This window comes from Ruditapes philippinarum, unplaced genomic scaffold, assembly GCF_026571515.1.
Source record: "Ruditapes philippinarum isolate M1 unplaced genomic scaffold, ASM2657151v2 ctg2331_1_1_1_1, whole genome shotgun sequence".
Taxonomy (NCBI): domain Eukaryota; kingdom Metazoa; phylum Mollusca; class Bivalvia; order Venerida; family Veneridae; genus Ruditapes; species Ruditapes philippinarum.
The window spans coordinates 6,191-29,348 of record NW_026863580.1 but is presented as its reverse complement, the minus strand read 5'-3'; the positions used below and the strand labels follow the sequence as shown (position 1 = coordinate 29,348).

General features: G+C 32.5%; 1 protein-coding gene across 1 annotated transcript; it reads right to left on the bottom strand.

Annotated features, from left to right (window-relative positions):
- Positions 1-354: 354 nt before the first annotated feature.
- On the bottom strand, positions 355-23,013 carry LOC132722567 (treslin-like). Its single transcript, XM_060707086.1, is given in 19 exon segments — positions 355-2,809; positions 2,811-3,511; positions 3,992-4,135; positions 4,699-4,815; positions 5,185-5,245; positions 6,054-6,141; positions 6,526-6,771; positions 7,887-7,969; positions 8,233-8,320; positions 8,948-9,054; positions 11,434-11,588; positions 13,889-14,083; positions 15,634-15,755; positions 17,023-17,134; positions 17,439-17,667; positions 18,541-18,778; positions 20,029-20,086; positions 20,708-20,999; positions 22,322-23,013. Coding segments are annotated over 19 exon segments (4,731 nt in total). The 5' UTR covers positions 22,970-23,013; the 3' UTR covers positions 355-1,762.
- Positions 23,014-23,158: the final 145 nt, after the last annotated feature.

The window sequence follows — 23,158 nt, the reverse complement described above, 5'->3', positions numbered from 1 at the left end:
TCTGGGAAAATTTTGACCCTTTAAAGGTAAAAGTCATTTTAAAAAAAAAAATCATAAATTTTTTTTTTACACTAACCCAAGGTTAAACCCTCCAAAAGTATGCAATGTGATTAACCCCTCCAAATTTATAGAATAAATTATTTTTGGCTAAAGTGAGAATTTTCCTTAAAAACCAAAAAAAAGATGATAATACCCCAAAAAAAAAACGTAAAATGTTTTTCATGATTTGTTGCCCGCAAACCCCGTTTTAAACCCAAACTATCAAACTTATCTTGGGGAATTAAAAATGAACAATTTAGATAAAACCCCAGAAAAAGCTGCCTTTACTTCATGAACAAAATTTAGAGAATGATCAAGAAAACAATTAAGGAGAGATAAATGTATACAAAAATTGATGTTAAAAAGTTATGAAACCTGACTAAATCAGTGCCTTTGTATCACGTGAAAATATTGCATTTTAAGAATTTATGCAAAATTACTAGAAATACTTAACTAAAATGATTGCAATGATTGAAACTACATGGACGCCACTCATCTGCAAGGGGCAATCCCATTTCACATCCTGTTTTTCTTTTTTACAGGTGTATGAAAAGAGTATAAATTTAATCAAATTTGATCATAATAATCTGAACATTTAAAGATAATTAAATTTTACTACAAAAATTTAACACTTTATTATTGTAAATCTGAACACACAATTCAAATAATAAAATGAACACATTCTTAATTTGTTAAATTAATAGATAACATGTGGAAGAACTGATTTCTATGACTAAGAAGTTCAACAATTAAGTCAATAAACTAATTTTAAACACTTCATCTGTCTTACATTTGATATTCAAATCTGTGCACATAATTAATCAATAAACAAAACAAGACCTGTGTTTCATTTTTCTCAGTGCTGGATATTTACATAAAAGTAACATAGAAAAGCGGAATAATTTTGCAAAAATTAAATTTAGGATTATCTACCATTTTGAAATGGTGTCCTTTTATGGCAAAGTAAATAGATTAAAAAGGTTCTGAGAAAATGTACCTTAACAATAAGCTTAACCATCGCCAAATTTGTGTGTCATGACAACAGCTCCACTATTTTCTTTCAAAAAGTGGAACTTAGAACAATACAAACATTCTCTAATTAAATGATTTTAATAATATACTTTAAATGAAATTTTATCAACAAATTTAATTGTTTTTTTTACAGCTAAATTCAATTTGCCAAATTGGTTATCAGTTCTTAAATATTAACAGTTTTATAGAAAAGTCTTTTTATATATGTCATACTTCATATAGATTTTTAGAAAAAATGTGACAATTAAAGGAACTAAGTCTAAATGATCATAATCTATTATTATAAAATAAATATGCCAACATTATGTAACTTAACAGGATAATTGTTTGTATAGTAAACATACTTGTACTAGTGTCAAGAAATCTTTTTCAAAATATAGACTTGTTTCAATATCAATACAAAGTATTTGGTAAATATTAAGTTGAAACCCCATCATGATGAAGGATAAAGTTCATCAGTGCACACATTACTGTATTTAAAACAAATAAACCAAATGTTTGCCATAAATTTGACAAATGGTCTTAAATTGTAATCAAATTCTAAAACAAAACCAAAAATTAGATCTTGTTTCTAGAAATAAATGAAACACTTTGAGTAAAAATAGGAGACATTGACTATTCTACATTCACATATTATTTTTCTAACTAAACATGTTTATTTACACTTTAATATAGCACTTAGAGCAAACATTTAATTGTTCAGTATCAGTGACCTTCTAGACCTGATTGCTTTAGACCTTGGACTCATCAATTTTGATGAATTTTTACCAGTTTCACCTTCTGGAGACTTCAGTAACGGTGATTGAATGAGGTGCATTAAGCTTTTTGCTGATACATTTGGAGAATATTTCTTATTTCCTGGTGATTTCAATAAGCATGCTGGTGACCTGTTTCCAGACTCTCTCCTAGTTCTGGAATTCTTTTGACCTATTTCTAAATCGTCTGAAATTGCCTGAGTGATACTAGTTTTTCCGCTTTTACTCCCAAATATTGGAGATTCTGACCGTTCATTATCACATTCATTGACAAACAGATGTCTCTTCTTTGATGCTCTATTTATATTCTCAACATTATACTCTTCAATCTCCATATTCTCTGTATTTTCATCCTGAGATGCAAAAACTTCATCATTTGATGCAGAGAAATAGTCAACTGAACTGTCGAAACTTTTCTGTGATAGATCATTAAATGATCCAGTTACATCAAATCCCTGACTACCCATAAAGCTATCATGTCCAGTTCGACGCCTCTTACTGAAAGAACCCACAGATTTCTCCGGAGATTGTATCAAGGTCCGCTTTCTTCTGTTAGATCCTTTAATTTTATTTTCTTCAATCATTTCTGACTGATTTCCTAGTAAGCTTGCTTTAGATTGGTTTAAGTTTACATTGCCTATAATGTCAATGGTTTCCTGATTAGTAATGGTGGCTTTTTGTGGTATTTTTACACTAGGGGAGGGTTGGGACATACGAGGTTTCATTCTACGCCATTTATCAAAGGAATCTGGAGTTTTAGCTACTTTCTTCACTTTTGGAGATGGTGTCTTTGCACAATTTGAATGTTTTTCATCAAGCAACTGGTTGTCCGCATTTAATTTATTAGACAAATTTGACACTTGAAACTGTAAAGGAGTCTTCCCTCCTCTAAGAGAATGAGGTTGTTCATTCCGCAAAGGAGACATGGTTTTGTCAATATTAAGAGTGTTTACAGATTTGACAGGTGATCCAACAGCTCTTGCTTTAACTGGGGAACCACACTGGCAGAGTTCTAGGGCTTGCTTTTGCCCGGAAAGGAGAGTGATTCTTGGTCACAGGGCTTTTAGCAAACAGGGCTGCTCTCACTGATTTACGGGTGGGAGTTTGCGCATGTTTCTGTCTGGTGTTTTGACTTGGGGAGTCCAAACCTAATGTTACCACACCAATTACAGGACTCTTTTCTGGAGTTGTCTGGGGCAACTCTGGGCCTTTCTTGACGCCTGAATCTGGAACCAAAATGCGTGGTGACTGTTGTCTACTTGGTTTTTGCCTTGTGTGGGACACTGGGGAAGCTAGAATAGATCTTCTTCCAAATAATCCTCTTCCTGGAGACTCACACTTAGACCTTGTGTTATGAGATGGTGAGTCCATTATTTTGCTTGGTGTCTTTGTAAATTTCCTTGGAGTGGTCTTTGCTGGTGATGGACTAGCACCAAGTTGAGTCAGGAGAAATGAGCTGTTCTTGTCAGGGGATTTAAACTGTTCTGGTGTATCAAAACTGATTAGTTTGGAAAGTTTCTTACGCTCTGGTGATGGAGGATGCGGCCGACCAGCAATTCTGTTGGCTAGTTGGAAGTACTGGGAGAGATTTTTAGTTCGCTTAGTGGGTCCAGCTGAGTAGAAGGAACGTCTAAGTAAAGCCTTTGCTCTCTTGCCTTTTGTTGGTGAATTGTTGTAGGATATATCTGCAAACATTATAAAGTACTTATAATAAATGTGTTAATAAATATCCTCAATTATTAGTTACTAATAAAAAACAGCCAAACTTTGCCATAGACCACATTATGAACATATAGTATTCTATTTTTCAATTTAACCACAAAATAACTTGTCTTGAGAAACTACCTTTCAATAAAGATTTCTTTTTTTCCTTTTCCAAATACTGGTCTTAACAGGTGGGTTTGACTAACTTATTTTGTAACAAGTAAAAGTTAATATAGAGTTTGGATCTTGAACAGTGATCTACAGGCTACAACCAAAAAACATAAGTTTTGACAAAATACCTTTGTGGTTCAGGACATTGAACTTGCCCACATAATCTTAAATTTCTTTCAAGGTCACTAAAACAAAATTTACCATACAATTCCAGGCTAGAGCTATGGATCTAAATCAGAGACTGGCACTTCCTAAACAAAAAAGAAAACAATTTTTAACATTGCACATACCACAGGATTTTTCAGGTGATTCTTTAATGACATCCATTTGCAGTTCTTGCAGTTGTAAAGACTTATTCAACATGCTAGAAACCTGTTTATGACAGGGTGTCTCTGCAACCAGTCTTCCCCTTCTACCTGATGGAGTTACAGCAGCTGCAAATACAAATATTGTAGATTCTTTATAAAGAGCATCATTCAAATTAACATGCCTAGATTCTCAGAATTTTCTATGAACTTTTTTTTTAAAAATCTGAAGAGTGAAAATGTTATTAATATCTTTTTGTAATTCATTTTTACATCTAGGTAATATACTAATGTGGAGGTGTGTCGTTTTATATCAATTTTAAAATGGGCCTTTATATAAACTGATGAAACAAAGCCATTAAAGCATAGAAGAGTTTAAATGCTAGATAATAAATGGCATGTGTTGTAAAGCTTTAAATATGTTATGAATTTGAAACATTTAAAGGAACTAAAAATTTTGACTTGATTGGACTAGAAATAATTTTTTCAAAGATATGTCTCCCATTTGATGACACTCTGGAATATTCAGAATATTGCCCTGTCAGTCAGTATATTTGTATCGTTATTTACTCAGTTTAAACATTTTGATACTGCACATCTCTGTCATGTTCCAAATTCCTTAGCAAGACAGGTCCATTTGAAAAACTAGGTAGGAAAATGGTTAAATACACATATAACTTATAATTACTCACTCTTTGATGGAGTGGTATTCTTTTTAGGTGTTTTGTGAGTGCGCTCCATCACAGCCACTGATTGACGTCTCTGAAGTTTTACCCCACTTCTCTTCTTATCATATGGTGATTTAGGTGCTAAAATGTTAAAGAATAAAGTTTAATATAGATATTTTTAAGTTACATGATAACAAAAATGTATAAAGAGGATTTGTTGTTTTTAGGAGTTAGCCCAAGTTTGTAATAGGCTTTTTTATCTTTTTATCACAGAACAGATTATGAGATACATAACCAAAGTCCAATGAGTCTGTACCACTACTAACTTGCATTTCTACACACAACTTCTCCTCATAAATTACTTAAATTGGTTACTTCAATAACAAAAAGACCACTTAAACTTCTAAATCTGAGGTACTTAGCAGAAAATTTCCACCCTGTGGAGAAAACAAGGCAAGGGTCTAGGGAATGAATATCAATATCTCCCTCTGTCATAGTGACAATACTCACTTTTATCTCCTGCTTTTCTCTTAGAAGAACTTTTTATTTTCTTCTTGGCACTTTTCTCAGTCTGTGCATATAAAACATGAACAACTTATAAAACATAGATCTTAGGTACACTGTTATTTTTACTTTCACAATTGTATTACAAATTCTTTATCAAATGTTACATAACAGTGAAATATTATAACTCTCTTTATCGGCATATTGTAAGACCTCAAGAAAGATTAAAAAGACTTTTAGCACTTGTATAATTAATGAATTTTACTAAATAAAACATATGCTGAAATATGTCTTTGTCTTTATTGTACAAGAAAGACTTTAATTAGCATTTGGAAGCTTTCTATCTAACTAAAGTATTTGTGTACTAGTATATAGTGAATAAAATATGTTAAAATCAATGTATATGTACAATCTTTATAAAGCCATTTAATGTTGTGATAAAAAAATCCTTCTATTTTCACTCAAACCAAGCCTAAGAAAATCTTCACCTGATGGCACTCTGCTAGGATAAAGTTGTTTATGAACCCAGGAAATTCATAGTAATTCAAAACTACCAGTCACAGAGGGTAGCTGATTGTATTAAATTTTTTAACCAACTTTTATCATAATAAACCATGTGACACATGTCTAAATGATTTTTTTGCACTTTTAACAAGAAAATATATATAAATCATCACCAATTTGTGACTCCATGACTTGAATAAAGTATGTACGAACAACTCTTAATATAATACTGTGAAAGCAAAATGACATAATGTAAATATTTTATAAGAGTATGAAAAAGCAGGTAAACAGTATGTAGTAGGCATATTATTAATATTCTTATCTCATAATGGCATGAAGAAGTAGGAATATGGTCAATATATATTACAAACCTTCTGCTTTGGAAGTTTATCTACAACAATTTGCCTCTTTGATCCAAAATCTACCATACTATAATGATGTACCAGTTTTCTACTGCCTCTGTTAATATACAAGGTGAAAATGAGCTGACAGTGAAAACACAAAACCAGATAAATTGTGATCAAAATATAGAACAATACACAAAGGTCTCCCAATGGAGAATTTTACTAAAACAACCTAAATCCTTAGAATGATCAAGCCTACAAATATTATGATATTACACAATTGCATATAATATTATCACTGATAGATAATGTCCTTCAGATAAATTGCATATGTTAACCATTTTTTTTTTTAAAACAAAAAAACAAAAACAAAACATGTCCTTTCATCTGTATCTGGAAAAAATAATTTATACTCAGAATATATTATCTTGAAATGCATTTCAACTAAGCAACAGTAATATATAGAATGTACCAGACCGTCATAAAGATGGTGAATTACCTTGATGTATTAAGTGAGGTATCCAGCTTTACTGACTGATTAGACTGTGGCCCTACTGACCCATGTGACCGTGTTCTTGCAGACGGTGGACCCAGTCCATCTTCACTCATGAGAGACTCATCATTCAGTCCAGACTGGTCCATGCTGGCATCCTCTGGTGAGAGAATATTGGCAAGACTCTCTGGTAGTGGCTGCATGAGTTCATCATAGATATTTCCCAATGTCCGAGGTATTGTATGCATGTAGCTGATAATATATGAAAATATATCTATTATATGTATCTATACTCTTACCAAGCTGAATATCATAAATGGAATTTTTATCCATTACAACTCTGGACATAACCATTCATGAACTTTTATGACCGGGGAACAATACAAACCATGATCAGACAATAATGATGTGCTGGCTGATCTTTCTTTCCACTGGTTGCATGGGTAGAGCCAGTTGCCGCCAGCAGGTTATATAGATTAAAGCTATGTGCTATAAAGTTACCTGTGAGAAACTTTAAGAATGTATAAATATTCCCAATCCATATAAATTGTTGCACATAATATTCACAAGGCAGTCTGAAGGACAGCTAAATCCCATTCCACAGCAGACTTGAATGTGTACTTTGTCTTTAACCAACAATGATTTTTGCCGTTGTGCCATGCTTTACATGAGCACAAAGTCTCATGATGGTGATTATTTGATCAAAGTTATTTAAAATCTTCCATAAAGTCAAAAAGTTATGAAGAACATTTAACCTTGACCTTGGGGGTAGCAACCTTGAGTGTTGAGTTCTGCACATTGTGTCATGGTGGTAATCATTTGTGCACAGTAATTAAATTTTTTTCGGTAACCAAATTAGTAAGTCATAGAGCAGACATAAAATGTGGACATTTGACAAAATGTAGACTAGTTCTCTTTTGTTCTGTTTACAGTTAGATAGCCCCCTATTCCTATTCAGTAGTGGAGACGGACAGACAGATGGGTGGAGGACTGACAGACGGAAGCCATTCCTATAATCCCCTCGGGGATTAAAAATATGACTTATTCTACTACTTTATCACAATATTTGTACCTTACACCTATTGCTTTTAATGGCTATTTTTACATATTTTTTACCCTATTTATGTATTTTTGATGATAGCAAGTATCTTAGAATACAATAAGTCACTTTGTTTAATTATAAAAAAGATCTCTACAAAACCTTTATTAAACTTACTATAACATGTTAGAAACCTTCACTCCAATTTATATCAATATTTTCCTTGCCTTTACATCAATTCATAAATATTCAACATCTCCTCAATACTTTGATGTTTGGTACATTTGTATAAGAATTAGTGCATTTGATAAGAGTATAAGTTTCTTACTTGTGAAGGAGGGAAGATTGCATAAACTTAGACAGTAGCCCTGGTTCTGATATAAATGACAATGTCCTCAACATGCTGACAATCTGAAACACAAGTCAGAAACTATCATTATCATAATCATTATCATACATATTGTAATAGAGCAAATTAGCACAAAAAAAAACGCAACAAAAACATATTACACACACAGGATACAATCTCAAGAATCTTAGTTCAGCAGCTGAGCAAAAGCAAGTGGAACATTATGAAAGTCATACATGTAAGTAGTGGAACAGGTATGTTAATATTATAGCTAGCTAACTCTTGACAGTAATTTTTCAATAAATAATATTTCAACTTCACTTACCTCATCCACATCTTCAGATTCCTCACTCTTCTCTTTTTCCTCTAGTGTAGATATCATCTCCATTCTTACAAGAATCTGTGTCTCATACCTGTAATAAGAATTTTTTTCCCAATCAAATAATGATATATTTATTTAAAGGTCCAAGTTTTAAGCATCTAACTTGCTACAAGGCAATTATTTAAACATTATAAAACTCATGTTTATCCTTTTTAAAGACGGGAAAAAATATTTATGTCTAGGGAATAATGTGCCTTTAATACAAATATTATTATTTTTTATCTCTTTTTTTTTCTTATTGGGCTTTAAGTAATTCTGACACTGTAAAGGTCATGTGGGGACTTTTGCAGCTTTACCAGAACAGTACACAGATGCATTATTTAAGGCATGAGCAGGCACTGGAAGGAAACATTACATATAGATACCAAAGGTTAGACCTTTGTAAATAAGAATGCTGTACTGAACAATCAATGACTCCAATACTTTGAATATTAAAGATGAATAATAGTCAAGTCAATACTAGAGGACATGACAGATGTTGCACTATTCATTATCTTTCAAGACTTCATCAAGCAGTCTACAATATACACTTATATATTTATGTATTCACTGCTCTTGACAAATTTCACCATTTGCAGACTTCTTAATTTTTTTTATTATTAAATAAATAAATAAATTTAATGGCTAATTATGATAAAAACTAACAAAAATGACTCACTCTGCAATTTTTTGTTCTAATGGTAGCTGCTCCTGTTGACTGTACTTCTCTCTCAACTGGTTACCTGTTGCCAGTAATGTATCCATCAGAAGCTTCTTACAGTCCTCCTGAAACAAGAATATGTGTGTATCTATGATATATTTTTAACACATGACAGAAAATTGTCAAAGAACAAGGTTTTTCACTTTTATTACAGATGTGAAAAAACCCAATATGAAACAGCCACAAATCTGCCAGAAATGATCAAATCATAAAATCATGACAAGGGCATTTGATGAAAATAATTCTGTGAAAGTTTGGTTGAATTCTTTGAGAAAAGAAAGAGTTGGGCAAGGAGACATTGTCTTATCCAGCAACACCTTCCCTGTCAACAATCACTAATCTAACAAGAAACATGGCAATGCCATGAAACCAGGTTTTCAATTATCACCATTGTAGATAAATATGTTGTAGTTGAAATACAAATACAAGCAACAAACAATGTAACTATGTGCAATGTAAATCATGATTAATGAATTTTCTATTCTTAGTAACTGTAACCTTGACCCTAGGAGGCCAAAAAGCCATCCCAAGTGAGGTCTTCATAAAAACTTGCTTTACCACAAATTTCATAAAAATATCTTATTCCAAACAAGTTATTGACCGGAAACCTATTTTCTATTTTTTAGTAACAATGACCTGACTGGAAACAGATTTTCTATTTTTAGCAACAATGACCTTGACCTTGACTCTACAGGACCCAAAAGCAGGTAGATGAGCTGGCAGGCATGCAACAACCTAGATAGTTTCTGTTTTATAACTAAATAAAGTTTGTTGTGATTAATAGGATATATTACACTAATAATTAAATTTTATGGAAAAACAAAGGGCCATAATAAGGTAAAAGGTAAAAACTTATCCAATCATAAAACCCTGACAATACACAGCAGGGCACTTGAAGATAAAGCTAATCTGTGAAAATTTGAACAAAATCCTTTGAGAAATGTAGAAGCAGTTGGGCAACAGAAGAAATTGTTCACTATATACTCTATATAAGGGAAAAAAACAAAGGGCCATAATTAGGTCAAAAATTATCCAATCACAAAAACCCAACAATATGCATCAGGACACTTGATGACAAAGCTTCTGTGAAAGTTTGAACAAAATCCTTTGAGATATGTAGGAGGAGTTGCCCACAGAAGAAATTGTTCACTATATATTCTGTATAAGGAAAAAAAACAAAGGGCCATAATTAGGTCAAAAATTATCCAAACACAAAACCCCAACAGTTGCATCAGGACACTTGATGACAAAGCTTCTGTAAAAGTTTGAACAAAATCCTTTGAGAAATTTAGGAGAAGTTGCGCACAGAAGAAATTGTTCACTATATATTCTATGTAAGGGAAAAAAACAAAGGGCCATCATTAGGTCAAATGTTATCCAATCACAAAACCCTGACAATATGCACCAGGGCACTTGATGACAAAGCTTCTGTGAAAGTTTGGTCAAAATCCGTTGAGAAATGTAGGAGGAGTTGCGCACAGAAGAAATTGTTTACGCCCGCCCGCCCATCCGCCCGCCCGCCGACATACCTCAATCTAATAACCAGATTTTTCCTTCGGAAAACCTGGTTAATAACCAGTCTTCTGTTGGAAAATCTAGTAAAAAATAAAATGCATGTATCGAAAACCAAATTAAAACTATCTGTTTATATTTTATTATAAATTTCCTTTCATCCCTTACAGCTTTAACATGAGACAGGATAAACTACAGCTCTGCAAAGATGCATCAAATCTTGCCTGTTTTACATGTCAACAATAGGGGCAAAATAAGGAAAATGGTCAAGTATAGTTCTTTAACTTTTACTTCTCCTCAATGAGATCTAGAGAAATCTGTCACACAGAATTTTTATAAGACACAATGGGCAATGAAGTCAATAGTTGTCATTCTTCTGCACTGCACTTCTTATGAAAGAGGTCTACAGGTGACTATACAGTGATCATAATAGCATAAAAAATATTACTACAATAAGTCTACTTATGCATATGTTCTTAATAAGATGACTAACTTTGTGAATGTTCAAAATCATCTTTCAAGCTTTTCTAGATATTAATATTTATGTGGAGGTAATAAACAGGCATAACCTTAGAAATACTGACCACTGAGTTATGTCCCTTAAGCAAGTATGCTAAGAAAGAGTACAAAATATTAAAAAGTTTTTAAAAAAATCTATAAACAACAACTTAAACAAAAGTTAAAAAGATACATAACTTTGAAAATTTTGTCAAACAACTGTGCCTTGTAATGATTATAAAGAATTACAAAGTTCCTGTTGATACCATATAAAATGTTTGAGAAATGGAAAACATTTAAGCTTTTCCACAGCAAATTTAAGTACAGTGATAATGATCCAATAATCATAAAAGCTCAACTTGTTTAAGGAAACAGACAAGCTAAAAACTGAAAAATATAGACCTGTGCTCTACCACTGATGATTATCATTTTACCTTTGCACATGTTTTGTCTTCTTTTAGCATGAAATAATGAAGTGCCACTGTGACCATAGATTGTATACAGCTATCTATATCAGTTACTTCCCCTGATGCTGCTCTCTCATAAGTGGAGGTAAGATAATTCTTGAGTTCCTCTTCAGTTTGAAAATCTAAACAGTAAATATTATATATCATAGTGTTCTAATTATATAATTCCAAACTATATTTTATGGCAAATTTTTGTACTTGTATAGTGTATATAATGTTGTATCTTCTATTTATTAAGCAGAGCTCTAGAATGCATTTGTATCAGCATAAAATATGCAGTGTAAAATCCAAAATACACATCAGTTTCAGAATTCGTGCGTCACAGTACGCAAAACAAAATGAAAACATGCTTGTACAGTTAAACTTCGTTCGCTCGAACTCGGATCGTTCGAATACCTCCCTTCGCTCGAACTCATCGCCCAGTCCCGGCAAAATTCCTATATAATATATATTGTTCTACCTCGGATCGCTCGAACACCGATCGCTCGAACTCTCGAACCTGATCTCTGGTCCCTTCGGCAGAAATATAGTGAAAATCACACCTTTTCGGTCGAACACAAAAAGACAAGTCGGTATGTCCGAAATAAATGACAGTCGGCGACACATGTTTTTAACACCTCGTGATCGTGACAAAGGTGATACAAAATAAGAGGTGTTGTAACAGATGATATGATGATGTTATGATAATATTGTTGATTTGCCGTTTATGGTAACGATAAAAAGAAAACAACTTGTGAAATAAGTGAAATATGCATGCCAATAAAGAATGACGTTTACCCGGACGGCTTTAATTACAACCGTGGTTCATGTAAAGTGAATCGTAACAGTGTTATCTATTTATAGAATGATACTTGTATGTGTGTTTATTTTAGTAAATGACTATAAATAGATGCTGCTGTAAATGTTTTTAATAAATATTTCATTCCTTTATTTTTTTTTTGATTGAATTCATCCCATTATAAACATATAAATATATTTTGAACATTGTTCAACAAGTTTGGTGTGATTGCCCAATCGAACTCAACAATTACTATATGCATGCATATAGATTAACACAGCGTACCGTTGATACTATAATAATTCTGAATATGAAACATGTGAAATATTCGACGAACAGATGTACTAACAAACAATTATATTGACGTATTTATCATCCGACCGATGTAAGCTAGGAAAACCTTTAGGCCTATGATCAACGTAATTATAGTTCAACCTCGGTTGGCTCGAACTACCGATCTCTCGAACAAATTTTCACAGGCCCTCCGAGTTCGAGCGAACGAAGTTCGACTGTATATCAAAACACATCATGCATGAGGAATAGTAGTGTTAAAGTTTGATATCTAAAAAGGAGATGTTTTGCTTTCCTAAAAATACAAAATAATTCTGCTTTATGGTATGGGAAACTAGAAATATTCTGAATTAAAGTGTTTACAAGCATTCTGACTTTAAAAAGATACTTTGAAATATTTAGAAGCAAGATGTAGCCAAACTATCCTTGTTTCTACATGGATATGATTTCCTGACTTCATATTTCAGTGGAACCTTTTATAATAAAATTAGGGATGGCAACGAGTAACCGGTTAACCGAGTACTCGATCGAACGTCCGAATATCGGTTAACAAAATTGATATTCGATTACTCGGAAAAAATGTATAATTTCTATTTTATTTGCTATTTAGACAGTTTGGTGTATCCAATTAGTTCAAAAATTCGGAGATGTGCATATACCTTCATAAATACCTGTTAAATGCAATCACAACTTCCTTGTAGAGGTGCGAAAATGATACCATAAATTTAATGAGGCGATCAACAGTTTGACACGCGCACATGTGTCGCTTACGTCATCCGGCCTCTTATGATATTTAGTAACCTTTAATTGTGTAACACAATGCAGTTTGTACCCGAATCTTGTTTTAAGGTAACATTTTTGAAAACAACAAAGGGCCGTATTGCTATTATGATATAATAATTAAGGTAGTATTTAGTCCCGGTTAAACTTTTGTTGCCGCCGATCAGTCTATTTTATTACAAGAAGAAAAAGATGTTTCAACTGCTAAACATGTTTTAAACTTGATATTGCATTAATTAAAATGTTCTAAAGTATAATGTCGTTGATTTAATTTTAATTAATTTGTCTCCTTTGCAGTCCTATCTATAGTTACGAATTCTATGAATGTAAATAGAAAACGAAAGTAGCATACGGACGGTGTTGATATTGTGTGATAAACTTTGAAGATCATTGGAAATCGTCCGAGTAACCGAGTACTCGATCGGAAAAATGACCGAGTACTCGAGTATTAATTTTGGTATTCGTTGCCATCCCTAAATAAAATGAAACAATTTTTTTTTTAGTTTTTAGTTTAGACATAGACATAAAATGATATTATTATACTGTAAATGGTCTGTCTTTTTTTCTCTCTACCTGCTAAATGAGCTGCCACGTCTGGTTTATCCCTCTCTAGTTTACTACCAGCGCTGTCGACAGTTTTCTTCTGTTTATTATCTTGTACCATCTCCTTACTTTTGAACAGTATCTTATCTGTCCTACTTAATGATACATGTGAGGTCTTTCCTTTATGTGATACCACAGCTTTATCTACAGCATCCATCTTTGTTTCTAAAACAAATATGATATATAAATATTAGGAATGGGTTATTGTAGCGTAAACAAGAAGATTCTATTCTGTTTCACATTTAAAGCAACTACAGTTGACTCTCGATAACTCGAAATCCAAGGGACTGGGCATTTTACTTCGAGAGAAACGGAATTCGAGTTTATGGATCTGCCGCCATTACCTTGACATTCGTACAAGTATATACATGTGCCTGATTGAATATGCAAAGAAGTAGGTTTGTTATTGTTGATAGCGGTAATGCTGCAATATTTAACCGTTGAAATGATGGTAAATCACTAACAACTACAAATTATAAATGAACAAAAATATATTATTCAATAACACATTTATTTCAACAACAATTTATCTAATATTTGAAGAGAATTGATCATCGGTCATCGGACGAAAACGAAAGTAGCAACTATCGTGAATCGGAGGTACATATTAATGTATGCAATATGACGGAACATTAATTATACAAATGTCATTTACGTTGATAACACACATCAATACCTAGGCTGTTATTTGACTAACACCTGTCAGACTGGCACGAGTCAACTTTCTTTAATAGTGCTTAATTACAATTAAACTAATTAAATCTTAATTTAGTTATCTAACTGTTAAAACCAATTAAGTCCTGGAACCAATTAAAGCCACTTTTACGACGTGTTTATAATACATGATGACCGGCAATTAAAATTACTATGAAACGTGTGAATCACCAGTGACAACATCTCACATTAATGTCGCCGACCTTTTATCAGTTGGCTGTTTTCACACTTCGACTAATTAAGATATAAATATGTTGAACTTTAATTGACAGGACCAAATTTTCTTTTCGACTAAACAGGAGTCTTGGTAAGTCAAAATTTGACCTAAGCGGAGTTAAAATACAAAGATAAAGAAGGATATTTGACGAGACTTTTGAAATTCTTCGACTAACGCGGAATTTTGAGTAAAGCGATTTTGACTTATTGAGAGTCAACTGTACCTCCAAATTAATGCTAATTTTCATTAAAACTTAATGTTTTTCTGTTTTGTCGTTTAAAGGTGGAAAATAAGATCATGAATAGAAGGTGATTCAAACATGGTTACTTATCAAACTTTAAACATCATTTACACATTTGTTTATGAATTTCTACTCAGATTTAAGCACACAGACCTGTCATTTATTTTACATACGCTATCAACTTGTTTATTACAAACTGTGCTTCAAGTTTTCTCTAAAGTGTCACAGCATTTTGTGTGACCTAATGAAAGAATCAGGTGTAGGTAGGGAAAAAAAATCACCATACAGTAACCTTCAGCATCATTGTTTTACATTAAGTGAATGTAGGTGATGATACATACACAATAACTACATGGACTACAAAATGTAATAAATGCAATTCATTGTTTCATTTCTCAGGGTTCAACATTTTTCAGATTTGTTCATATACAAAATAGAATGAATCTTGCCCAGTTTATAAGTTTTCCAGGTTTTGTGGTGGTTGTTTTATATTTAAAAGTTCTACTGTATCACTAATCTATATAATATAACAACAATACCCACCTGTATTACATGTTAAAGAGGAATCTCTCAAGCCTGGAGGTTGCTTTGCTTTCCTGTAACTTTTACTCAACTGTTTCAAAGTTGCCACTTCATCTGATGACAAGAAATCCAATTCTGATATCCTAAAATGTCAAACATTAAACAATCTATTATAGTGGTTCTGTATTTACAACTCTTATAGTGCTACAAACAATAAGAACATGCCTATGGCATAAGTACATAGCCAGGCCATACTACACATCACTTCTCCAAATCCCTCCAGAGGCGTGCACGTCGCGGAGAAGGCACACGGCAGGTCAAGGTCAAATCATCTTAAGTACCAGAGGTGATTGGTTGACCTGTCGTGACTAACACTGGAGGGTGGCGCTAACAAGAGCCGTTTTATGTCAACCGCCTGTTTGCAGCCGTCACGGAACTTGATGCTTTTCCGGTATTGTCTTTCCTCCACCGAACGAAAAACAGGACTTAGGAAGATCGGCATGAAAAAGACGTCCCCGATGAGACTTCTAGAGTGGACCGGCATGGACGCTGAGATCTCGGACATATGGAATTTCCGGCGCCGAGCTAAAATAAACTTAAAAACACACACACTACACATCAGACAGTGCAGTATGATTAGGCCCAAACTGGTTAGCAGCTCATTTTCATTATTTCAGTATTGAAATCCCTAATCCTTGCAATGGCTTGTTCTAAATTCAAATCATGACAAGTCCATTACAGTAATACAGCAGGGTCAAAGGTTAAACTTTTCATGACCACAAATTACCACAGAGGATTTATTTTTCCAATGGATGTAAGCCATCATCTTATTAAACCAATAAAGTAGTCATTTGTTCTCACTTATTTGAAGATTCTACAATCCATGGTAAAGAAGAACCCATATTTAACCTTTGACCCCTAAGTATGATCTTGACCAGTCCAGTTATAAAGAGGTTTATATAATTTGTGTTGTTATTTGTGAGACCCTCAATGTATTGCAAAGTTGCAGACCAAACAGTTGAACATATCATGTGCTAGATATCACAAACACATAAATCAAACTGCAATTTTAACATCTTAGTCATGTCAGCTGTAAGCAATTTAAATAATTTCAGGTGATACAAATGTATCACTGCCTATCCAGTGCCTAAATTCTGCACAAGTACTAACCTGTTTTTCACCCAGTTACTGTCTATTCCTAAACAATTTATTCCTAAACAATTAATCATAAACCAGCAGTGAAGAATGTGATGTAGAATAAGACATATTATCTTCAAATAATAATCAAGTAAAAATATGCAACTAGAATCTACATGGTAAACCTTAAGTCTGTAGACATTACTTAAATGAGCTAACTTACCAAGCTATCTTTTAATTCAACATGATATTCAATATTTCTATGTTTCTTACCTTTCATTTAATTTAGAAATGAGGTTCTGTACAGATTTAGAACATCCTGGCACCACATGACGATCTAGCTGTAATCCATCTAAATGTTTCCCTACAACACACTCTCCAACATCTGTAAATTTATTATAGAATTACTGGGTTTTAAAGATCGTAGCATAAAGTATCCAATAATAAACACAATTCTTGCATAGTGTCAAGATTTACTTAGAAACGTGTCAAATAGGTTTAAAATAAATTAAAAAAACAATTTCCCATAATCCCTTATTGCAATTATGAAAGGAGCCTTTCATTATTTTTTGAGGGGGTTGTGATTATGATATCCTATCCCGTTCAGGATTTCATAAAGAATATTTATCCTTTTGTTCACTTTAGAAAGAGTAGATTTTGATAAAATAATTGACTTTGACACAACATACCATTCCCTCTGGGCACATGAACAGAGCCCACCAGTTTATCAACCATTTCATCAACAAATTTCTGTTTGTCTTCATCTGTACTTGAGACGGTCTGTTTACAGGTGGCCTGTAACAGCAGTTGTTTTTCTACACATAGAGTGGTGTCTACAGACAGTACCGACAAAGTGGCTGTATGAGAGGTCAGTGGTTCCATTAGAATCAGTTGTCCAGTCTTGTTACATACCAACACCTGCATAGTAAATAAAGCTTAAAGATCCTGTATGTTGTGAACAAAGTGGTTAACCACACTTAGTGAAATTATATATATGTACATAATTATGCAAATAAAACAATTTTCAAACATTGAAGAATATGTAAATATTTGTGCATATTATATGTAATCATTAAAATTTTGTTGTTACTATGATTTGTTGTATTAATGTAACAATACTTGGTATGACTATGACATAACTATGGAATGTATTTGATATGATGGGGTGTCATATATATTGTAATTTTTTAGAGCTGTCATCGATATCGACAATATCGATGTATCGTTGATATTTTTTTGTCGATCAATAATCGATACACATTTTAAAAAATCGATACTTTTGACTTATAAATTAAATGTCTAGAAATTATACAATTCTCCAAAAATATATGCAGAAACAATTATTTATATCAAATGTGATGCTTTTGTTATATAGTGGAATTATTTCATAGCAATGGTGACAAAAAATATTGTCTAGAAAAAAACATGCAGTGGACAAGACACTGTACACAACATGTTTTTGACTGAAATCATTGAAACGGGTATGAAAGTGAATGACAGACAAGTGAGTATAGGATATTATCGATATATCGGTGTATCGTTGATTTTAGTTACTTGATATCGATATATATTGATATGCTTTGCACTGAATCAATGACAGCTCTATAATTTTTTCATTTGAATGATTGCATTTTATAAGATAATGATTTGCTATATTAATGAAACATGACTTAATATAAAGTTTAAATGATGTTATTTGATATAATGTTTCATCATGTTATCTGATATGATGAAATAAGATATAATATAATTATCATATACCACACAAAATCAGTATATCTTTACACATACCAGTATGCAATTTCTAGAGACAAGCTCTTGGACAACTTTTCCCAGCATTCCCTCCACATATCCTGCTGTTGTTTTTTCAGTGTCTGCTTTAACCTTCTCTGAACACAGGTAACTTGCTACAACAGGAAAACTACAACCTAATAAGCTCTTCTTTAATACAGCATAGCCCTGTAGTACATCTGACTGGAGGTAACAACTATCATGTTCATTTCCTGGTGGACTTGTTTTCTTCTGTGATCTAAACAAGTTAACAAATTACATGTACTTTTCATAATAACTTTTTTTTACCGTTTTGATATGGATCTTCAAGTCTCATTATATGCTTTTGGTTGATATCAGAATAGTAGTAAACAAGAATATCTTTAACTGTTTGAAGTTTCAATAAGATGGTATTGACAGTTTAGAAGTTATACCCCAGATAAGCATTTTTCATAAACTTTTACATTTCGGCAGATAATTTGAAAATTAAGCATGGTAAAAATGTGGCTTTTGTACATTGCACTTCCTTATTGCTATCACAGTATGAAGTTTAAATTTTTCAGTATTTTTATAGTTATTTTTTTATAACTTATTCTCCGGATTTTATTAATTATTAAATATTGAGACGGGAAATTATTCAAAACTAAGTAATGTAGAGTTATGATTCTTTGGCACAAAATAACAAGAATAAAGATCAGCAAGGCATAATTTTTATTCAATAATTTTCAAGTTATTCTCTGGACAAGAGTGTGACAGACAGACATATATAAATGTTTATATAGTGGAAATTTCTGTCCATAAATGGCCAATGCCATGTCTGTACTTCTACAGTTATATCTGCCCTATTGTGACAATTTATGTCCCATGTTGGCAATAAATATCATATTGCCATTTACGTGCTATAGTGTTAATCTAAGTGCTTTAGTGGCAATTTCAGCTCTACATTATCCATTTCTAGTGTTCACAGACAATGTTTGTATTTTACTGGCAATGTCAATTTGCCAACTATATACGCAATTTCTTAACGCCTGCCTGATATCAATCATATATATATATTTTTAATTATAGTGGCAAACTTTGTTCTTTGTTGTCAATTTCTGTCTTAGTGGCAATTCTTGTTCTATATCGCAATTTTCTATCTTATACTGTCAATTTTAGTCCTGAATTGTCAAATTCTGTATTATATATTCAATTTTTGTCAGATATTGTCATTTTTGCCAATTTCCTGTCAATTTCTGACCTATAAATATTAATGTTTGTGCTAAATTGTCATTCTTGTCCTATAATATAAATTTCTGTCTTCTGTCCCTATACTGTCTTTTAATCCTTATTACTATTTTGTCAATTTCTATCCTTTAAATGTCAATTTCTAATTATATTGTCAATATATGTCCTACATACTAAATTATAAAGCACAAATTCTGTTTTATAATTTCAACCTATGATTTATATAATATTGCCAGTATCTGTCCTACATAATGTCACTAATCATAAAAGCGCAACACTTACATATTTGCATGGCTAACAATAATTTGTCTTGTAGCTAAAACTTCCAACGTCTTATTTCCTGGAAAACAATAAAGAGAAATAAAATTAGATATAAATAACTCCAATATTTACAAGGGTCAATAATTACATGTAGTTATGACATTTGGAGTAGCACACAAAAACTACCAGTAGGACAGTATGCTCTACTTGTTAAACAAAATCCTCAATAATTTTGAATTTCAAAGTAATTCCTAAATAAAATTGTTTTATCTAATATTATTGTTAATTTTTAAATTTGTTTTTAATCTTTACTTTAGGACTGACAGGTATTTAAATTTGTCAATTTTCAATTAAGGGCATTTCAAAATTGTGATATTTTGTGCTTATAAAGTAAAGTGTTTTTTAATGTTATAATTATTATAATTCTGTTTAAACTATATACAGTATTGTTTTAAAATGAAATTGTTTTTCATGTTAACAAATGGACAGAATTAGCAGCATATTTTACCAGTTTATCTTGCACCAATCCCTACCTATGTCCCTGCTCTACCAATGTTTAAATCATTTAATTATGAAGCCCTTTTCATACTTAAATATTTAAAACTCTCATTCATTCATTTCTGAAAGTGATTTTCCCATGAATTGCCCTTGACTGTCAAATAACCATATCAAGACACTTTACATTTTAAGTAACACCTACCTATTTGTATAGCAATACATTTTTCATCCTGTTGTCTCTGAACTTTTTCCAACAGTTTGTTGTCACTTGGAAAAGCAAATGATTTGGCTACTGTTGCTAATGGCAACAGCTGAAAGGACTGACCAGAGCATTTATCCCCAACATTATCCTGTCCCTCCTCTTCGAGTAGACACTGAATGTTTGTGAAATATGGGCAACCATAATCAGCAACAGCCTGCAAGGATGCTACACCTCCTCCTGTCTTTTCCACAGACTTTTGAACAATCTTAAGTGCCTGAAGATCTATATTATCCTGAAAATAAAAGGAAACTTTATAACTATGATAAAGACATTCATGAACCTTATGACAGTTACAGGTGACTAGTAGTATTCTCTACCAAAATGATTAACTGAGCAGATACTCCAAAGGTAGCCACTTTTATGGAACACTGTTTGATTCTATTAAATGTTGTGGTATTTAAAATATATTTCTGCTTCAAATTTTGTATGATTTTTGTAAAAAAAAATCAAAAGAAAGTTTATTGTTTTGAAATATAAAGGAAAATATTTCATTTTAAAACCTACATGTAGGTGACTCCGTTTCAATAGGTGTTACCATATTTTGTTGGTTATTTGTTTAGTTATCTTAAAAACAAAATATTGCTGGATTAAATCAGATGCAACCAGTATAATACCAGTGGATTTTTTTTCTTCATCTTTTGGGAATGAGTCTGGGGCCCTTTGAGTTGTGAAAAATAGTGCCAGATGCCATTATTTATGAACATATTCCCTTGTTATACTTAAATATAGCTCCTTAATGAAAAAGAATGTTCAAATTATCATTTATGTGTTGTAAAATGCCATGATTAAAGATCAGCAACTGGTCAAACAAAAATAAAGTCCATAGTTAAATGCCTCGGTGACTAATGGCTTTAAGTCATTGGGAATTTTGTCACTTACTACCAAAAAGTTTGAAATTGCAAATTTTCATTCAACAATTTATAATGTGTCTTCTTTATAACTTTTTACAATATGTAACAACTGATTTTTTTTATTGGCGGCACAAATGATCACCATCATCACCTACAGAGGTAACAACCAGGTGGCTACCCCCGAAGTCAAGGTTATAACATTAACAGCAGTTTTGTAGCTCTCACCTAAATGAAAACTATTTAAAAAACAAATTTCACAGGATAAGAAAAATGTGCAGTCTGACCGGGACTGGAACCCTCAGAATACCATACCGCGGCTCTACCGACTGAGCTAATGGCCGCTTAGACATCTTCTCCCCTAAATAGTGAACAGTTCTGAACCGTGACATACTCCCCTGCTATATTGAACCTTGTCCTTGAATTTCACAGAGTTACAGAGCAATGTGAACTAAACTCTGAGCTATATTCAGTCACGGTCCCCTGTTGGACGCCAAACGTCTTCTCCCCTATATAGTGAAAAGTTCTGAACCATGACACAAATAATACGTTAGTCACAATCAAAGTATTTCTGGAGCATAATGAGCCTTGAAGACTGCACTTTATTTAAATTGTGGGGGGAGGGGGTCGTTACTTATTCACTGAGCCAGAAGTGCGTCTTATTCTTAAAAAGTAACATGTAAAGATCACAATGTGGTTTTATTACCTGAATTGTGTTGTTAGGATGTGTATCTATCCAATATAAATTCAATTTTGCAATCTGGCAGAACTGTTCAAATAGAGTGTTAGGGAATAGCGAATTCAAAAATATCTCTTCATCTAAGACTCTTTTTCCAGTGAACTCTTTCAGTTGTTGAAAGTTTTTCGGGCAGTTTGTAAATAAGACAACCAAGTGCCTTTTTTCATTGCAATCTTTTCTTAATTGTTTGCCTTTAATGGGTGACCAAAAGTCTTGAGACTCCCATTTAAAATCTGCAAGTATTTCAGTGAAAGCTTTGTTCAAGCTGTCAGCTGGCTTGAATCTTTTCGACGCTATACCTTTCGTTGTATCCACATTTTGAAATTTTCTCAGTAATTTGTTTTCAAATTCTTCAAAATGTCTTACTTTAAAATCATACAATTTGTGAGATTCTATCCGGGTGTGATGAGTTTTAGTATTAAAGAACTTATAACCCCATTTCAATTTCTGATAATTTTGTTTTGATTTTCTGGTCACTCCGTTTTTGTCAAGATAGGAGGACAAATGACTTAACAATCGTATACAAGACAAGCAGATAGACTTTGTTAATACTGTTGATGATCTGACGTTGTTTTTTAAATCTGTATCGACCAGAAAAACTATTTGGACACTCATATTCAGAAATTGTTTACAAAAATCACATTTTTGAAACTCCCGGAAATGGCTAATTTCTTATTCGCACTAATAATACTCGTACTACAGTTAATTCGTACCACTGATGAACAAAGAAGCTTAAATGATTGACAGGATATTTTGTTTTTATTACTATTTCCTTCTTAGACTACACTATATCAATAAAGTGAC